This window comes from Haliotis rubra, unplaced genomic scaffold (assembly GCF_003918875.1).
Source record: "Haliotis rubra isolate DU_JTF1 unplaced genomic scaffold, ASM391887v1 Scf686, whole genome shotgun sequence".
Classification (NCBI taxonomy): domain Eukaryota; kingdom Metazoa; phylum Mollusca; class Gastropoda; order Lepetellida; family Haliotidae; genus Haliotis; species Haliotis rubra.
The window spans coordinates 177,602-193,231 of NW_025767397.1; the positions used below are offsets into that span (position 1 = coordinate 177,602).

The 15,630-nt window shown below is 38.1% G+C and overlaps 2 protein-coding genes across 4 annotated transcripts in view; one reads left to right on the forward strand and one right to left on the reverse strand.

Annotated features, from left to right (window-relative positions):
- Nucleotides 1-506: 506 nt before the first annotated feature.
- LOC124258197 (MAP kinase-interacting serine/threonine-protein kinase 1-like) lies at nt 507-8,833 on the reverse strand. 3 transcript variants are annotated; one of them, XM_046692257.1, is made up of 6 exons: nt 8,721-8,833; nt 4,067-4,256; nt 3,580-3,936; nt 3,288-3,436; nt 2,768-3,171; nt 507-2,533 (listed from the first exon to the last, which is right to left on the reverse strand). In XM_046692257.1, exons 1-6 carry the CDS (start codon nt 8,772-8,774, stop codon nt 2,230-2,232), a joined length of 1,458 nt encoding a protein of 485 aa, XP_046548213.1. In that variant the 5' UTR covers nt 8,775-8,833; the 3' UTR covers nt 507-2,229. The 3 variants fall into 3 exon arrangements, with proteins under 3 accessions (XP_046548213.1, XP_046548214.1, XP_046548215.1); XM_046692258.1 differs by lacking the exon at nt 8,721-8,833 and adding an exon at nt 6,081-6,353; XM_046692259.1 differs by lacking the exon at nt 8,721-8,833 and adding an exon at nt 5,625-5,735.
- Nucleotides 8,834-8,960: 127 nt separating this feature from the next.
- The window catches only part of LOC124258198 (calcium homeostasis endoplasmic reticulum protein-like), a 54,566-nt gene continuing 47,896 nt past the window's right edge, over nt 8,961-15,630 (forward strand). Inside the window, 1 exon segment of the mRNA XM_046692260.1 lies at nt 8,961-9,099. Within this exon segment, the coding sequence (XP_046548216.1) occupies nt 9,075-9,099 (25 nt within the window). The 5' untranslated portion in view covers nt 8,961-9,074.

Genomic DNA, 15,630 nt, shown 5'->3' on the forward strand with positions numbered 1-15,630 from the left:
GTAGCAGTTCCATTTGGGATTCATGTTGTGTAATAAATATTTGGGACGTCAGTGTTACCATGCATTTCACTTGTTACACCACTCCTATTGATCTAAAAAAGATAAAGAATGTAAATATGTTTTGAATGCCTCTGTAGGTGTGTGTGTGTGCGTGTGCGTTTAAACAGGTTAAAAACCCCATTGGCAACGCACCATCACAACCTATTTCGATGTATCCGGAGAACAATATACAATATTGTCTTGGACGGATTACATCCTGTGACATTGAACTTCCTGATATATAATGCTGAAAAGAAAATCATGAAAAACAGACAAGTTGCATTTTTTTGAAAATAGATTTATTTTATGCAAAACTTTCTCAATTAAAAAAAAAATGTCGTTTCCAAAAAGAAACTGTACATCCCACCATTCTTCAATGGCCTTAGCATTTTGCTGGTACAATCACACCTTCATCATCACAGGCCCCTGTTTGGTGTAACAGAGGAGCTTTCTATCATATGGAATTATTTGCACTTTTTCACACATTTAAGATGGACATTTCACATCGTGAACAGACTCTCCATTTCTCACCTTAAGACTTAGCACCCATGGATTAACAGTCTAGGATTGTACAGTTCATTGCCGATGAGTCTCCCTCTTGCACAGTTACATAATTTCACTTAAGTCTTTCTCTTACAGTGTAAACAATTGCACGAGATAACTGAAAGACTTGAACTCTTAACTTTGAGGATTGTTTTCAGAGGTAAAAATAATGAAAACAAAAATGCAATTTTAACCTTAAAATTGGAGAAACAAAACTGAGTCATAAAATTACCTTATACATTTTCTACTCATCTCGTATCTCTGTCATATAATCTGCATCAGTATAAAACAGTTGATATTTGAAACTTTGGTGAGATAGTTCAGAGGTTGATTGAATTAAATGCGAGATTCTAAGTCCCGAATCACAAGGCACCTCCAGCTTGGTACACACAGAAGCACTGAGTTTGCCATTTATGCTTGTTTGGCATTCAAGTATACAACATCAAATATCACAGTTTCCTTCAGAATCAGTCTCGCGACATTGGACACACACCAAACTTGTCGAAACTGGAGACAAATTCTAACCTTGCTTCTCTTACAACCTTTTTTAAAGCTTCCTTGCTTACAAGACACCATTATGCAAGCCAAATAGCTCTTGTTTGCCCATTCTAGGACCCTGAGATAGATCTCTGAAATGTCATTTTGAGCTAAATGTGTAGAGGTACTGTCAAAAAATTATTTTAACTAAATATTACTTCAAAACATCCATTTACTTGAGTGTATGCTGGTCCACTAACATGCAAAAACCGATTAGTCTCATAAGCAAGGAGGCCTTCCATGATTAATTTGAGAAAACATGTCATAGTTTTCCCACCCATATCTATACCAAAATGCACTGTTCAAATGACAACGGAATGATCCACTCGACTGACAGTGGAATGATAGTAATGTACAATGCACTGTATACACAGACAACATGATGGCGGCAATGACATTGTGGTGACAGGGTACATATGATAGCGACAATGGTCATGAGAGTTTGGAGGAGAAGTCCATACAATGCCCACTCCAACAATGAATGTGATCATTTTGGACATGATTCTGGAACAGTTAACACATATTTTGAATGCTTAGGCTCAGAACCTAGACAATCATTGTAGTTTCTGTATAAGAGTTCATGGTCTCTTGCAGCTATCAGAAGCACTATTTCTGCTGTGAGTTTTTTTTCTTCTTTTTTAAATATGAGATCACCCCTACAAATGTAGTTCTCCACAATGAGTCAAAGGTAGCAGAGCCTTAATATCCTGAGTTGTAACAAAACCAGTGAAACAGAAACTCGACATGCACCTCTAGGCAGTCTTCACTGCCGAGTTCGATTTCAAAGGCTCAATAAAAAAATACATGCAAATGTGTCAAAAATACAAACATAATAAAACAGGACGTAGACAATGGACGATACACACTGATGATGAAATAATGAACAATGTATGTAAAATGGTAATGATTAAAATACTGAATCTTTGTAACAAGTCTATGCAACATCTCTTCCCAGAAGATGTATCTTCCCACTCGTTCTCTTTCTTTCTCTCTCTCATTCACCCAACCCACAAGTTTTGGCTTCCCTCCCCTATTCCCTACGCACCCCAACATGATGAAAGACATGGCGATTGGTCTGACTTGATATTATCTCTCTGTAAAACAGTCATTTTATGCCCAACTGCCAGAACTTGGCAACGAGAGGCTGTCAACACTGGTGCTTGATCCGTAGTGTTCCTCATCGCTTTGGCTAGACCGCATCGCCCGCCTCTTGGCCAGACTTGAACCTCCAGGGGGCGAAAGTCTCATGCGAATTTGAATTTGTTCTTCCATTGAGTCACTATCTTCTTCTTCAGTTAGTGACTGACCCACGAAGAAAGAGGGTGGGTCTGATATCATCAGGTGTTGTTGCATCATACGGTTGATAGAAATAGCTGCCTCCGCAAAAGATTCCAAATCCTTGGTACTGTTATTTCTGAAAACAAAAACACAAAATTATAAGCATTATTTGAAAATACAAACATTTCAAGAATCAGTGACATCAGTGAATATGATTATATCAAATCACATTATTGCGTTACAAATGGGTACCTCAAGGATAATCTGCTATGTTACTAGAATCTAAGGACCCCAAAGAAACTTAGTTTTAGACACAGAATGCTTCAACTATACACGAGACGAAATTGAGATTAACAGAAACACAACACACCTTGTGAGCACATGTGGAGTAGCCAGTGGTGTGGCCGCTGGTGGTTGGCTGACCCAGGGATGTTTGAGAACATCAGCGGCAGAGTAACGAGCTCGGGGGTCCCGCACCAGCAGGTGGCGAATCAAATCCCTAACCTGTTCTGACACCTCACAGAACTCGCTCTCTGGGAACTCGAACATGCCGTCTTGGATGCGAGTGAAGAGCATCTCCTGGCAGTCCTGACAGTACTCGCCTCGCTCCCAGCCACAGTCCTCTCCACACTGGCCATAGAATGGAGGGTAACCGCAAAGCATGATGTACAGGATAATGCCAAGACTCCATAGATCACACTTCTTGTCATAGGAGAACGACTCGCCCACCCAGGCATCCACCACTTCAGGGGCCATGTATTCAGCTGAACCCACCTGCAAACACAAGCAATATATTTAGAAATACTGTCATGAAGATCTTAGCCTCTTGTAAATACAAATTTACATTTTACTTCATTTCAAAGATCTGAATCTTATCTAAGAATACTTACTGGTGTCAGAAGCTCTGGGGTGCGGACATCTGAATCTCCACTCTTTGGTACTCCGCTAGCCAGGTCAAAATCACAGATCTTCAATGGAACAACCTCATCCGATTTTTGACAAAGGATATTTTCAGGTTTCAGATCTCTGTGAGCAATTCCTGCAAGAATATAATGCAAAGACCATCAAAACCTGATTTTTGAAAACTAAACTCATTGATGCAAAATCACTATTTTATTACAACTAAACAAATTTAAGGTCAGATACATAAATGTTTAAAAGTATTGAAATAAAGTTCCTTACCTTTGCCATGTAAAAAGTCCAGAGCTTTTGCAATTTCCTTGACGACCAAACTGGCTTCTCGCTCTGACAGGTGTCCTCTGCTCTCGATGTTGGCCAACAGCGTCCCACCAGCCATCTTGTCGAATACCAGGTAGAAGAATTCCTCCTCCTCAAAGTATTCAACCAGGTTGAGGATGTGCTCATTCCCACTGCACATGCTGAAGATCTCAATCTCCTTGAACACCTTACTTCGCGACAGACAGTGATGCTTCTCAATGACCTTTACAGCATATTCCTTGTTGGAATCTTTGTTGATGAAGGTCTGGACTGATGCATATGCCCCATGTCCAAGGACCTCACCTGTTGGTTTATAGAGGTCTGCAAAGATAACACACAAAAATAGTTACTTTAAATGCAAATAACTAAATCATTACATAAAAACAAGTAATATATAACATAACAAAAGCTTATTCAGTTTGACTTATGGAAAATGAGAAGAGGTACTCACCATCAAACTTCTTGACAGGAATGTCTGCGGCTCGTCGCTTCTTCTTGCGACTGCCCTTTTGTCTGTTCAAGTGGTTGTGGTTGTTGTCCATATCAGAGAATACCATCTCCATTTCCATTGTCAGTGCGTTATCCAACATCAGAGAATTCGGTCGTGGTGGACTTGGTCGTGATGTAGATGAACTGTCGAGCTGAAGAGAAAATTGACCCGTAAGCATACTATGTAAAACAAGGATGCAAAAAGAGAAATCATCAAAAAGTAAAGAGTAGTCTTTGAAGATTAAAAACAAGAAGCTCAAAAACAATCAACATACAGACAGCCTGCCTTCATCAGCTTCCAACCTCGAACTAAATTCATTCCTTTCACTTGTCAGTTATCAGTTGTTGATTCAGTTTCACAAACTGAATTTCCTGAACTTAACACCACCTTCATGCACAGTGAAATATCAAGAACCAATCAGATTGTCAATACAAATTGTGACTCTCCCTGCAGGGAAATTCCCCGTGAAACTAACCTCCACCAATCAGAAACAACCTATCAGTGGTACGTGATGACTAGTCTATTTCAAGAGGGGATTTCCTATGATGGCAGCAGCCTGCTGGTAATTGTTACACCATATTAGGTTGGATGACAGCCAAGCAGGGGATACATGCATGACACAGCCCCTGGCTAGCATTACATCCACTAAGTCATGGAACAATGAGCACACTCAGTCTATCCATTAACTATCCCCACCTGCCTCTATAATGAGGTGATGGTCCAGTGACCACAGTATTTCTTAATGAGGGTTAGAGCTGATAGCATTGAAGTATTTATGGCCCACAGAGTATTAAAACAAACAGAAGGGATAATTGATTGCTTGTCAGCACAAGTGTCTGAAAATGCTGACAGGCACCATTGTCTTTTTATAGACTGTATGTATGCTTAACCACAAACTCTACAATGTGCCATAACAGCAAAATGTAAATTTGTGTAAAAATTAATTTCCTTTCGAAACATTCCTTACACACATTGCAAGTTAAACAAACATCTGCCTTATGCCACAGGTATTTCAAGGCTGCTTATTTTAGTTTGCTAATACTAAGACCTAACCAAGCCTAAGACATGTCATTGTGCTGCACTTCCTTCTTGCAAGTTAGCCACCACTCACGGAACTTGCAAATCTGCACGTCCTTTTACATATATGTCTATCCTGTTCAGGAATAGGCTTGCACCTTACTACAAGCCCTGAGTAACCAAAGTAACATACATGTATCCTGCCTTGCTAAAGCCAAAGAATGACTAATATCAAACACTACATCATCAAGAGTGTACCTTAAACAAGGTGTACTACAGATACAGTTCATTAGACATGAATTTATTTGAATACTAATTACTTTTTTAATTAAAACTACTAATTACTTCTCTTAATTAAGACTAAGTTGAAATTTCCATTAGCTGACAATTAGAAATTAAACCATCTGAACTACTTTGAAATACCTGCTACCTTTGTCAAAACTTAATCAAATAACCAACTGTAAGGAAGAAAAACACTTGATAAAATGTTAAAGTTCCACACCTTGCCGCTTCTTCCTCTGAATCTTATCTCCCTCAGCACCGCTAATACCTTCACCAGCTCTTTCCCAATCTATCGCTACAAACCAACATGTCTTCTCTCTCGCCTGTTCCTGACTGAACTGATCACTTGCCAGCCAGCAGGTAAATATCTGGCCCTGTCTAAAATTACCATCGGGTTGGGCAATGAATGAGGTAGAAACGAAACCTTCCACTGGGGTTAACCCTGCATCAGCCGAGCGGAGCTGTTGACATCAAGATCTATTTATAGCTGGCCTACCTCACAATCACTGTGTGGCTCAAGCGCTGGCAATAACAACAACAAAGGAAGCTAGACTCAATCATGACCAAGGTGATCTAGACATCCACAAACTGTTCCCATCACAACTCGATGGCATGACAGTAACACTGAATTTAACTTACAATGTTTGCTACAAAGATGACATCATCGAATACTTACATTTCTCATAATGAATGATAATTTTTCCAAATAGGCGCTGGTGGTTGAAGCCTCTGCTGACACAGTGCTTTCTGATTGAATTTCCAAAATATCCTGCCCTGATGATAGGAACAGTAGCCGTGCTTCGATCGACTTTCTAAAATGCCTCTCTCCAACGTTCAATTTGCTCAACTGGCATTGCCATAACAGCTAGGTGGCTAAAAGCCCAACTTTCCCGTTCACTCGCTTTCCTCCATTGTGGTACTGATCCTACACCCAGTGAACGGCTGCCTCAGCCTTATATAGCACAGCCCTGCTACGTGGAGGTTGAGTCACGCCACCTGACCACCAATCAAGAAGCCAGACAGTCACCTCAACGCTGTTTACATCTACAAACTCGCTGTACTGCTTGCCTTATCACTAGCTCGGAGCTGGGCTCGCCAGGCAAGTGGGTCACGTTCGAGCTCTGGCTAGTATCATCTAGAATGTGCTATTACAAGGCTGCGCAGCTAGCAAAACACTGATTATAATATGTCTACCTGCGTTATTATCCGCAAGAAAACAAGACAAAAGTTCAAATGTGACATCCGACAGAGATAATAACTTATTGCAGTTAAATTAGCGCTAATCCCTCCACAAACATAGTGTGATATTAACAGAAGTGTTTGTTTTTCTTAGTGAAGGTCAATTACCCTTAATTACTTTGCTGACAACAGGATTAATCCCTTGGTTACAGCAAAACTAAACTTTTCATTTTGAAGCCTGTCAAAGTCTTAAAGAATACAAACATTATTCATTAACATAACACAGGTGCACAAAGTGTAGGCTTCTTCGGAGGATTAACAATGTGCTTTATAGGTTTAAGGAAATACTGCTCACTGCACATTTAACACAACTAGATATCTCTGAAGTAGACTTTATTTTGTCTGATGTTGAATATACGATTGTTAATTTGTTCACTGACAATCTTATCTCATGTCTTCATTTTCACATCATAAGTTTCAGCAGAAGTCTGTGAAACAAATTCAAACTTGACCGCTGCAAAACGGCTACTCGTATACTTTCAAATGACTACACCACATTTATCAGACAGCAATAAATAATATATCAGGGCTCCAGATAATTTTTCAACATCAGGAGTACGTACTCCTTATTTTTTCACTACAGGAAGTACTGGAAAACCATAAGAGTACATTTAGAGTACTGAGTGGAATTTAATGGTGTATCAGTAATCTTGTGTTTCGTTTCATATATGCACCACAACATCACTACTCTTGTGTAAACAGGTCAATAAACAATAAAACAATACTTTTTCAGATAAATATGCCTGTAAATGATTCTAAGACCATACACCATTGCCGTAATGATATCTGCTACGCTTTCTAAATTATTTGCTACGTGTATCGTGTATATTTTGTATCCATACATACGCCGATACAGCCCTTTTCTGGAGCCCTGTATATATACTCTGAGGCAAAGGTTGTGCTTTTCACAGTTTGCATTCTAGATATTCTACTTGCACAATCCTGGTCAACACCAGTTTTGAACATGTTGATTACTACTTTCAATAGCTGTTTTGATATGCCTACTATCTATTACAATTATCTGTATGCCATTCTTGTTACTTTATTAATACTTGACTTACCCGATATATCCTCATGTAATTTGAATTTAAGCAAATAATAATGAAAGTATACCAAACTTGTTGAAAGACTATTTGTATGCCAAGCAGTCTCCTGAACACTAAAGTGATAAGAAAAGTGTGAACAAATTGTATTGGAACACCAATGTTTCTTTGTCTTAAGGTGCAAGTGAGAGGTAAGTACAAAACTTACAATCATGTTACAGTTTGCAATACATGTTCCACACAGAATAGTCTAGAATCTCAGTGATATGGTTAATCACACACCCAACATATTGACTCATATTAGCAACCATTGTAAATGTTTCATAATAGTTGATTTGTGTTATTCACGGGGCTGTGAGTATTCAATACCAATAACCCACAGTGCCTAAGGCACAAGGTGTTGATAAACTACCAGATCAAGCCTGCATGATCATGGCAGAGACAATTAGCAATACGCCAACAAAGAGCCATTGTCTCAGGAAAAATGTCAGATCTAAACATATATATACATTACTACATCCAGAATAAGCAAAACATTGACATGAATTGAACAAGGAAAGGTTCAGAACAAGATAACTTGTTTAACTAAAACATGAATATATATAATCAGAGACATGGTCTCTGATATAATCAAATATATCTATCAACACAGGCATAAACATGGTGGCAAGTGTCTTGTCTGAACTCAGAAGCAAATATTGCATGCATGATCATTAATATTTAATCTTCAGTTTATTTTCCAGTTCCGATAAGAAGCATCATGTTTTTCTAATTGCAAGGGCTTCCCTCAAGGGCTCAACAAAAACAGATTGCAGCTGAGCGCCAGCTCAACGAAGTGTATGAAGCCGATAAGTCGTGCTACAAGTAGCACTCTTTTGTGGAATGTTTACATCGCACGAAAGTTTCTTAGAACTTTCTGGGACGTTCAAAACAAATCCGATTACACGTATACTATTGTATAATAAATAATTTACTGGAATGCATTTGCTCCTTTGTAAAATTTCAAAATGGGCTCCGATGAAAATGACACTTACTTTAGTCATTTCTAAGTTAAAAATCCGGTTGTTTTCCATTACATGCACTCGCATCCCTCCATTATTTTTGCAGACCGCCGCCACAGGGATTCTTAGAAACGAGGCTGCATAAATTAATAGAAAATATTGTTATTTCTAATGGAAGAACATCAAACAATCACAAGCATTCACAATGGCGGCTATTACGACATCACATCACTTTGAAGTTAACGAGGTCTCATCTGACCAAACAAGTTAAAAAAAGCGTGAAAAGTTGTACCCACAATGCCCTGGAAGGTGTAGAACGGAAGTTAGGTTAGCTGCAGACATTTGGTGTTTTGCCGTGACTAAATCGAAACAAAAATCTTAATAAGTATGGATCTCCCAAAGCCCCCAGACGGTGAGTTTATAAAGCTATATTCAATAATTATCTTCACAATTTCTGCACCCCAAATTCTTCTGGAAACCCCCGAGCAAGTAGCAATCAGCAACAGATTGGGAGCTTGTCACCTGTTTTCGTGCTATTTCACATGGCCTCAACCAGTAGTTTGAATTCTTTGATTTGTTTACAGCGATATTTTCAGATGTTATGCGAAGTATATTTTCATGGCGAAAGCTCTCAGTACGTTTCGTACCAATCTGATCGCCCCATATTACAGTATTATGATAAAAGAATGTGCCAACAAGCAGGCAATAGTAAGTTATTCCTATGACATAAATGAGTGCTTTCAAACTAATGACAGTGTAATGGATAGCAACTGGTTCCTCCTTAAATCGTTTGACTTCAATGAATCGAAACGTTCCAGTTCCAGTTTTCTCAGGTGCAAGATCAGGTGTATATTATTAACTTATTTTTTTTCTAGAAACAACAGAAACTAGTAGACAAGCTACATGTTCACTATATCATGCTGTAGGAAGGCGTTTCCTATTCTCGCGGTACTTACAGATATCGGCTGAAAAAATAACAAACAATTCCTATCGTATTAATGCTTGTTGTTTTTAAATGAAGGGCCTTCTCCTCTAACATCTACATCTATCAGCTGTCAGATCCATCAGGTGAATTACCACTCGTGAGCCCGGTGATAAACAATGCCATTGACGAAACGAGGCTTCTCCCATTCTCGCGGTATTACCAGGAATTAACGTTATTGAGTGTATGTAAGAGCAATCCTGCTGGAAAGGGCGGGAAAAAGTAATGATATGTCCAAGTTGGTATAAACTCCCCAATATTCGTGACACTGGAAGATTTTGATCACTCATAGACTTGGTTCACTTCCTAGTTACCAGTAGGTGATGTAAACAACCGCTAAGTGTCGCGAATTGGCGATTTTAGCAGAAAACGTGTTTACCGCGAGAATAGGAAACCTGCGAGAATAGGAGACGGACCTATATTAGTGTTTCTAATTACACCTGTATTTTTTGTTCTAATCACACTTTAAACATTTGTAATTGATATACCTGCAGTAAGCCATGCTAAAATACATGTAGTGGAGAACTGGACAGTCTGTACCCACAGAGATTTGTACCCAAAGTTTTTTTGCAAACTCATACCAAAATATAGGATAACCCGTCCCCACTTGTACCTAAAGAACTGGATGACCTGTTCCTCAAAAGATGAAATACTCAAAGAAATATTTAATATCTGAAGTGAATGTGTAAGTAATCTATACTTGCATAAAAAAATGACCTAGATCCAGAAATGATTTTTTAGACTGGGGGCATTGTGGTGACCTGATCTTATTATGAGTTGATAGTTTATAATCCGGAAAATCCTTAATTTCAGCCACTTCTGATGAGTATCTGCTCTACCACTGCATACTGATGACACAGAATAAACATGTTCTCAAAAGATATTCTTGTTAATGATATAACACACGCGCACATTGAATTTGGGTCTTAATCATCCAAATTTAGGTATGAATCATCCCAATTTGGGTACGAGTCATCTAAATTTGAGTGCAGGTAAACCAATACATACAAATGATCCAAAAGAGGTATGACTATGACATGAATTTGGGGTACAAATAAGCCATATTTGTTGTGTACAAATCTCTGTGGGTAGGGGTTGTCTGGTATATAGATAGTGAAATTGTTCCTGTCCTGTTATTAATTTGCTCATGGCACTGATTTCTGCCATAGAACTTTAGGGAGTGGTACTGTTTTCATGTAAGTTATCAACATGCACTTGTAGACTTAGTACCTTATGAATGTTTATAGCTTGAACACTTGGAAAACTCATATGTACTTCTGCATATGGAAGATGAAATTCTTATGGAAATGAAACTGGTCAATTTACAATGTTTAGAGGTAGCAATCATGTGAAATAATGAGAACTTATATGCTTTTGGTAAAAGTGAATATGTGTTATTAGGAATCAGGGGAGGCAGTTACTTTGCTGGTCCCTGCCATTAATGATTATCCTTACTGCAAGCAGTAATAGTTTCAACATAATGACATGTGAGAACAACCCTCTTAGACCCCCTCCACTATTACTATCATAGCACAAGCCAACAGACACCCATGGAAACACAAGTACTCTTTGTACTAAAGCACTATGACATCATATATATGTGTGTCATATACTGAAATGATAATAGTGCTCATCAACTGGTGCCTGTGTTAGGCATAAAATGTTCTAGGACATACATGGCCAGGTTGCTGGGGAGGGCTACAGTGTTAGAAATGGCAGAAACCTGTCTTGGGTTCGAATCCTGGTTCAGCCTGATCATGATTCCAGGTTTGTAAGCACTATACCCATGCGTGAACGTGTCATCAAAGTGGTCAAAGAATCGCAACACTTAGATGCTGGCAGGCTGTGATACAGAATGCATTGGATTGTTAAGTCCAACTCACTCATTTAATGTTCTCTTGGAGTTGTTTGTTTCCGGCAAACCTCAGAGTAACAATATTTACCTTGGCCTTGATAGCAAGTAACACGCTAAACACAACTGAGAACATTATAACAGTTGGTTACATACCAGCAGCAGTTGTGGGTTCAGACGTTAGCTAGTGAATAAACCGCAAGTGATTGCATGTCATGTCATAATGACATTGTTCACATAAATATCCTGTGCACATTGATAAATTACATTTTAAAACCAGTTCCTTGTTATGATTTTCGGTTTCATAAAAACAGAAGGAAATGTACCTGAGTAACCTGAACGTAACTCCTGGAAAGGGCTGAGATATGCATTGATTTTAGGATGTCACGATACATAAGTTTCAGGAATTGAGACGTATCACGATAATCATGTCACGATTTGATACGTATCATGATACCTATTTTCACGGGATTATTGTGTAAATTTAGTTACATTTTGAACATTAATATTTCATATTTTATAACTGTACATGAAAAGATCTACATTTTGTATTCTCAGAGATTAAAAAGTTCTAATTTCCCATCTTTGTGCATGAAAAATAATCATTTATAACTCTCATAACATAAAAAAACTTGATTGCAAAATGTAAACAATACATAAGCATATTTAAACCGATACTTTCAAAACTAAATATTGATACAGTATTGAATGTATCGATAATTGTATCGGCTTAGAAAATGTATCGATGTATCGTGGCATATCTAATTGATTTGTGACTATATTGTTTTTGTTTGATATGAATTTGGCACTTACATTCAAAATGGGTATAATCAAACATTTTTGTCAGCACCCCATTACATGCTTTAACTTGTTCTAACATGCATGAAAAGATACTTCTTTATCCCTGCACCGACATTGTAGTGTTTTCCTGTTGACACAGTGGTCATCCTGGGATGCCTACTTCCTTGTCAGACCCCAGAATTTATTACCTAGAATTTCCAGACTCACCAATCCAGGGACCAAGGTGCTTTCCAGAATAAACAAAATCTTGGGTCAATTCAATATTTCAAGTCCAGCTGATTAACATGATTGTGTCATAATACTCACTGTTTGTTGGTCCTAACATTGTGATTCGTCTTTGTAAGGGGTAAGATAAGAAGGTGTTAATTAACACAAAGACTGTCCTGCTGTGTGATTATGTTATGATCTGCTGGGAAGCAATAACAAATGCGTTGATAGCTTCTTTTGTACGTGAGTCAGCGTGACAGCTGTGGATAGGGTGATTTGTGTCAGCCATTGACAAATAAGTTTTCGGGCGTATATAGGTAAATTGACACATACCTAAGATATGACTGATTTTAATTCTTGTGGAATGATATAGAAAGTGACAAATTTCTAAAGTCAATATCTAGGTGCATTTGATAATGGTGGCCTATGATCATATTGATTGATTTTGTTGGGTTCATTCTATATTTCATATGTAGTTTGTAAGGGCCTCTGATAATCAAGTGAAGATTGACTAAAGTGTCAAAAGTTTAAATAATTCATTGTATACAAACATTGTATTTTCAGTAAATACAGATTCTACTTGGCTAGTAAGTAGTCCTAATTAGTGTTGGGAATTGGTTAAAATGTGATAATTGATGATTGGTTCATTACCGCCGATCAATCATCGAAAATAATTGGTTAGCGTCATTTATGAAATTTGTTAATGCACAAACATATAAGGAAAAAACATCCTTATTTTGGGGGTTTTGGGGGCAAAATTTCACATCTTTAAAGGATGACTAGTACGTTAGGAACATAAATTTCTTGATGTCTGTAAGATCAATTCATTGATGACTTGGAACAAGCTTGTAGTGCTTATGAAATGTAACAGACAAAACCAACCTTGTGAAAAATATTGTTGATGAAAACAAGTGTTCCAAAATTGTTTGTGTTCGATTATGAGAAAACATGATCGATTGCTTGGTCGTTTAGTCACTGCGACCAATCTTCGATTATTTCAATTAATCGGACCACCACTAGTCCTAATACAAGTTAAATGCGGTAGCATAGTTTGACACTATAACAGTATCTAAATGACGTTATAAAGCTAAAGAAGGGGTGGTTGGTGCTCATCATAACTCAACAGCTGAAGTTTCTTGGGATCCCAGATTCCAAAAGCTTTGGCAAGAAACCTGAGGCCAGGTGAACAAATAGCTCAAGAATATTGGGTTCTCGGGATCTCAGATCTTTTTGTTTGGCTACTACTGTGTCACATGGTATGCTGTCTTTTCCTTGCCAGATGCCAGATACCTAATAACATTGGATACCTACCATGGCAGGGGTTGTGTTTATTGTGGGCTTGCGGTCTGTGGCTGGTACTGCTAGTTCGAAGCCCAAGTCTATTACAATTCTGTTTGGTCTTGTAAGCTCAGCTGACAGTAGTACATACTGAAGAATTCTTCTGAAAATATTGCTAATGACCAAATTTTGGCTTGTAGACTGAAAAAAAATGCTTTGGCATGTACATCCCAGTGATAATGTTAGTTTATCATCAGCATGAAACCCCTGTCACTCACTCATCCTACCATATGGTGCCCCTGAACTCATGCCAGACTGAAGAATCAACAGAAATGATGATTAGTTATTTTCATTGTCTGTGACCTGTTACCATAATTAAGCTCTTGCTTTCAGCCCATGTTGATTATTTTTAAGGCATCACGAAATTGGTGAAATACCAAGATGGACTGTCAGCATTGTCAGCACAGTCACTACCTTCTGTTTTAGGATTTCTTTCTTCATCCCTCAGCATGTGATAGTACAAAAGGGGCAGTGGGGTAGCCTAGTGGTTTAAACGTTGGCTTGTCACGCCAAAGACCCGGGTTCGAATCCGCACATGGGTACAATGTGTGAAGCCCATTTCTGGTGTGCCCCGCCTTGATGTAGCTGGAATATTGCTAAAAGCTCCGTAAAACCAAACTCACTCAGTCAGTCAGTGATAGTGCAAAAGCTGTGTCTTTAGCAATCTGTGACTTTAGCCACTGGTCTGAGGCCCAAGTCTAGTAATAATATGTTTGGTCTAGTAACCATTGCTAATAACAGTCTACTAATGCTCTAATACTGATGCTAAGATTATGACTTATTGACCAGTTACTCTCCTCCTATTGTTAGTGAGTGGGTTTGAGTTGACTATTCAAAAGTAATTCAGTTGCATCAATGCATGTCAGCATGGGAGGAGACCAATCTGTTACACATGTTTGTTTCTGTGTTAACATGAATACATATTTGTAATTATACTGTTTATGACATATCCACTTAAAAATGTTGAAAAATGAAGATCATATGAGTCACTTGGATGTCTCGTGACAGCAAGGCTGTTTGTCTGTTGCCACCTGTTGGTTTCCAGTACTTGCAAAATAGGAAATATCTGTACTGAGTCACTTACAGAGTTCTGCTTATCTCTCATGAGTACTTTGTATAGTTGGGTGTATTTTCTTCATGTATTGTTTGTTTCTTGACCCACAAGATAGATTAGCAATAGTCAGGTCAGCATTTTTAATAGACATTAATTGCGTGCTACCTGCATGTACTAAAGAAGGATTCTAAACCAAGTGCCCCTGTAACTCAAATTGGGAAAACATGTTATTATTTTCAAAATAGGGTTCTTTTTCAGAAGTCCTCCTCCTTGGGGTACTTATAAAAGCAATTATGTGTCTATTAAAAATCCCTACGACAGTTGTACCTATATTTTGAATAACACATTTACAAAACATGTTATTATTTTCAAAATAGGGATTTTTATAAGGTTATTTATTTTTCTTAAGATTAAGAGATATTTGATGAATGTATTATGAGATTGCATTTTAATGCAGTTGTATAAGACTGTGTTTAAACCTCTTGTTCATTACCCACCATAATAGGATCGGTGGGGTAGCCTTGTGGTTAAAGCATTCGCTCATCACACTGGAAACACAGATTCAATTCCCCACATGGGTACATTGTGTGACGCCGACCATTTTGGGTTTTCTTGATACTGCTAAAAGTGGCATAAAACCATTCTTAATCACTACTCACTGATCATTATATAATTAATATCAAGATACCTGTACAAAACCATAACATTA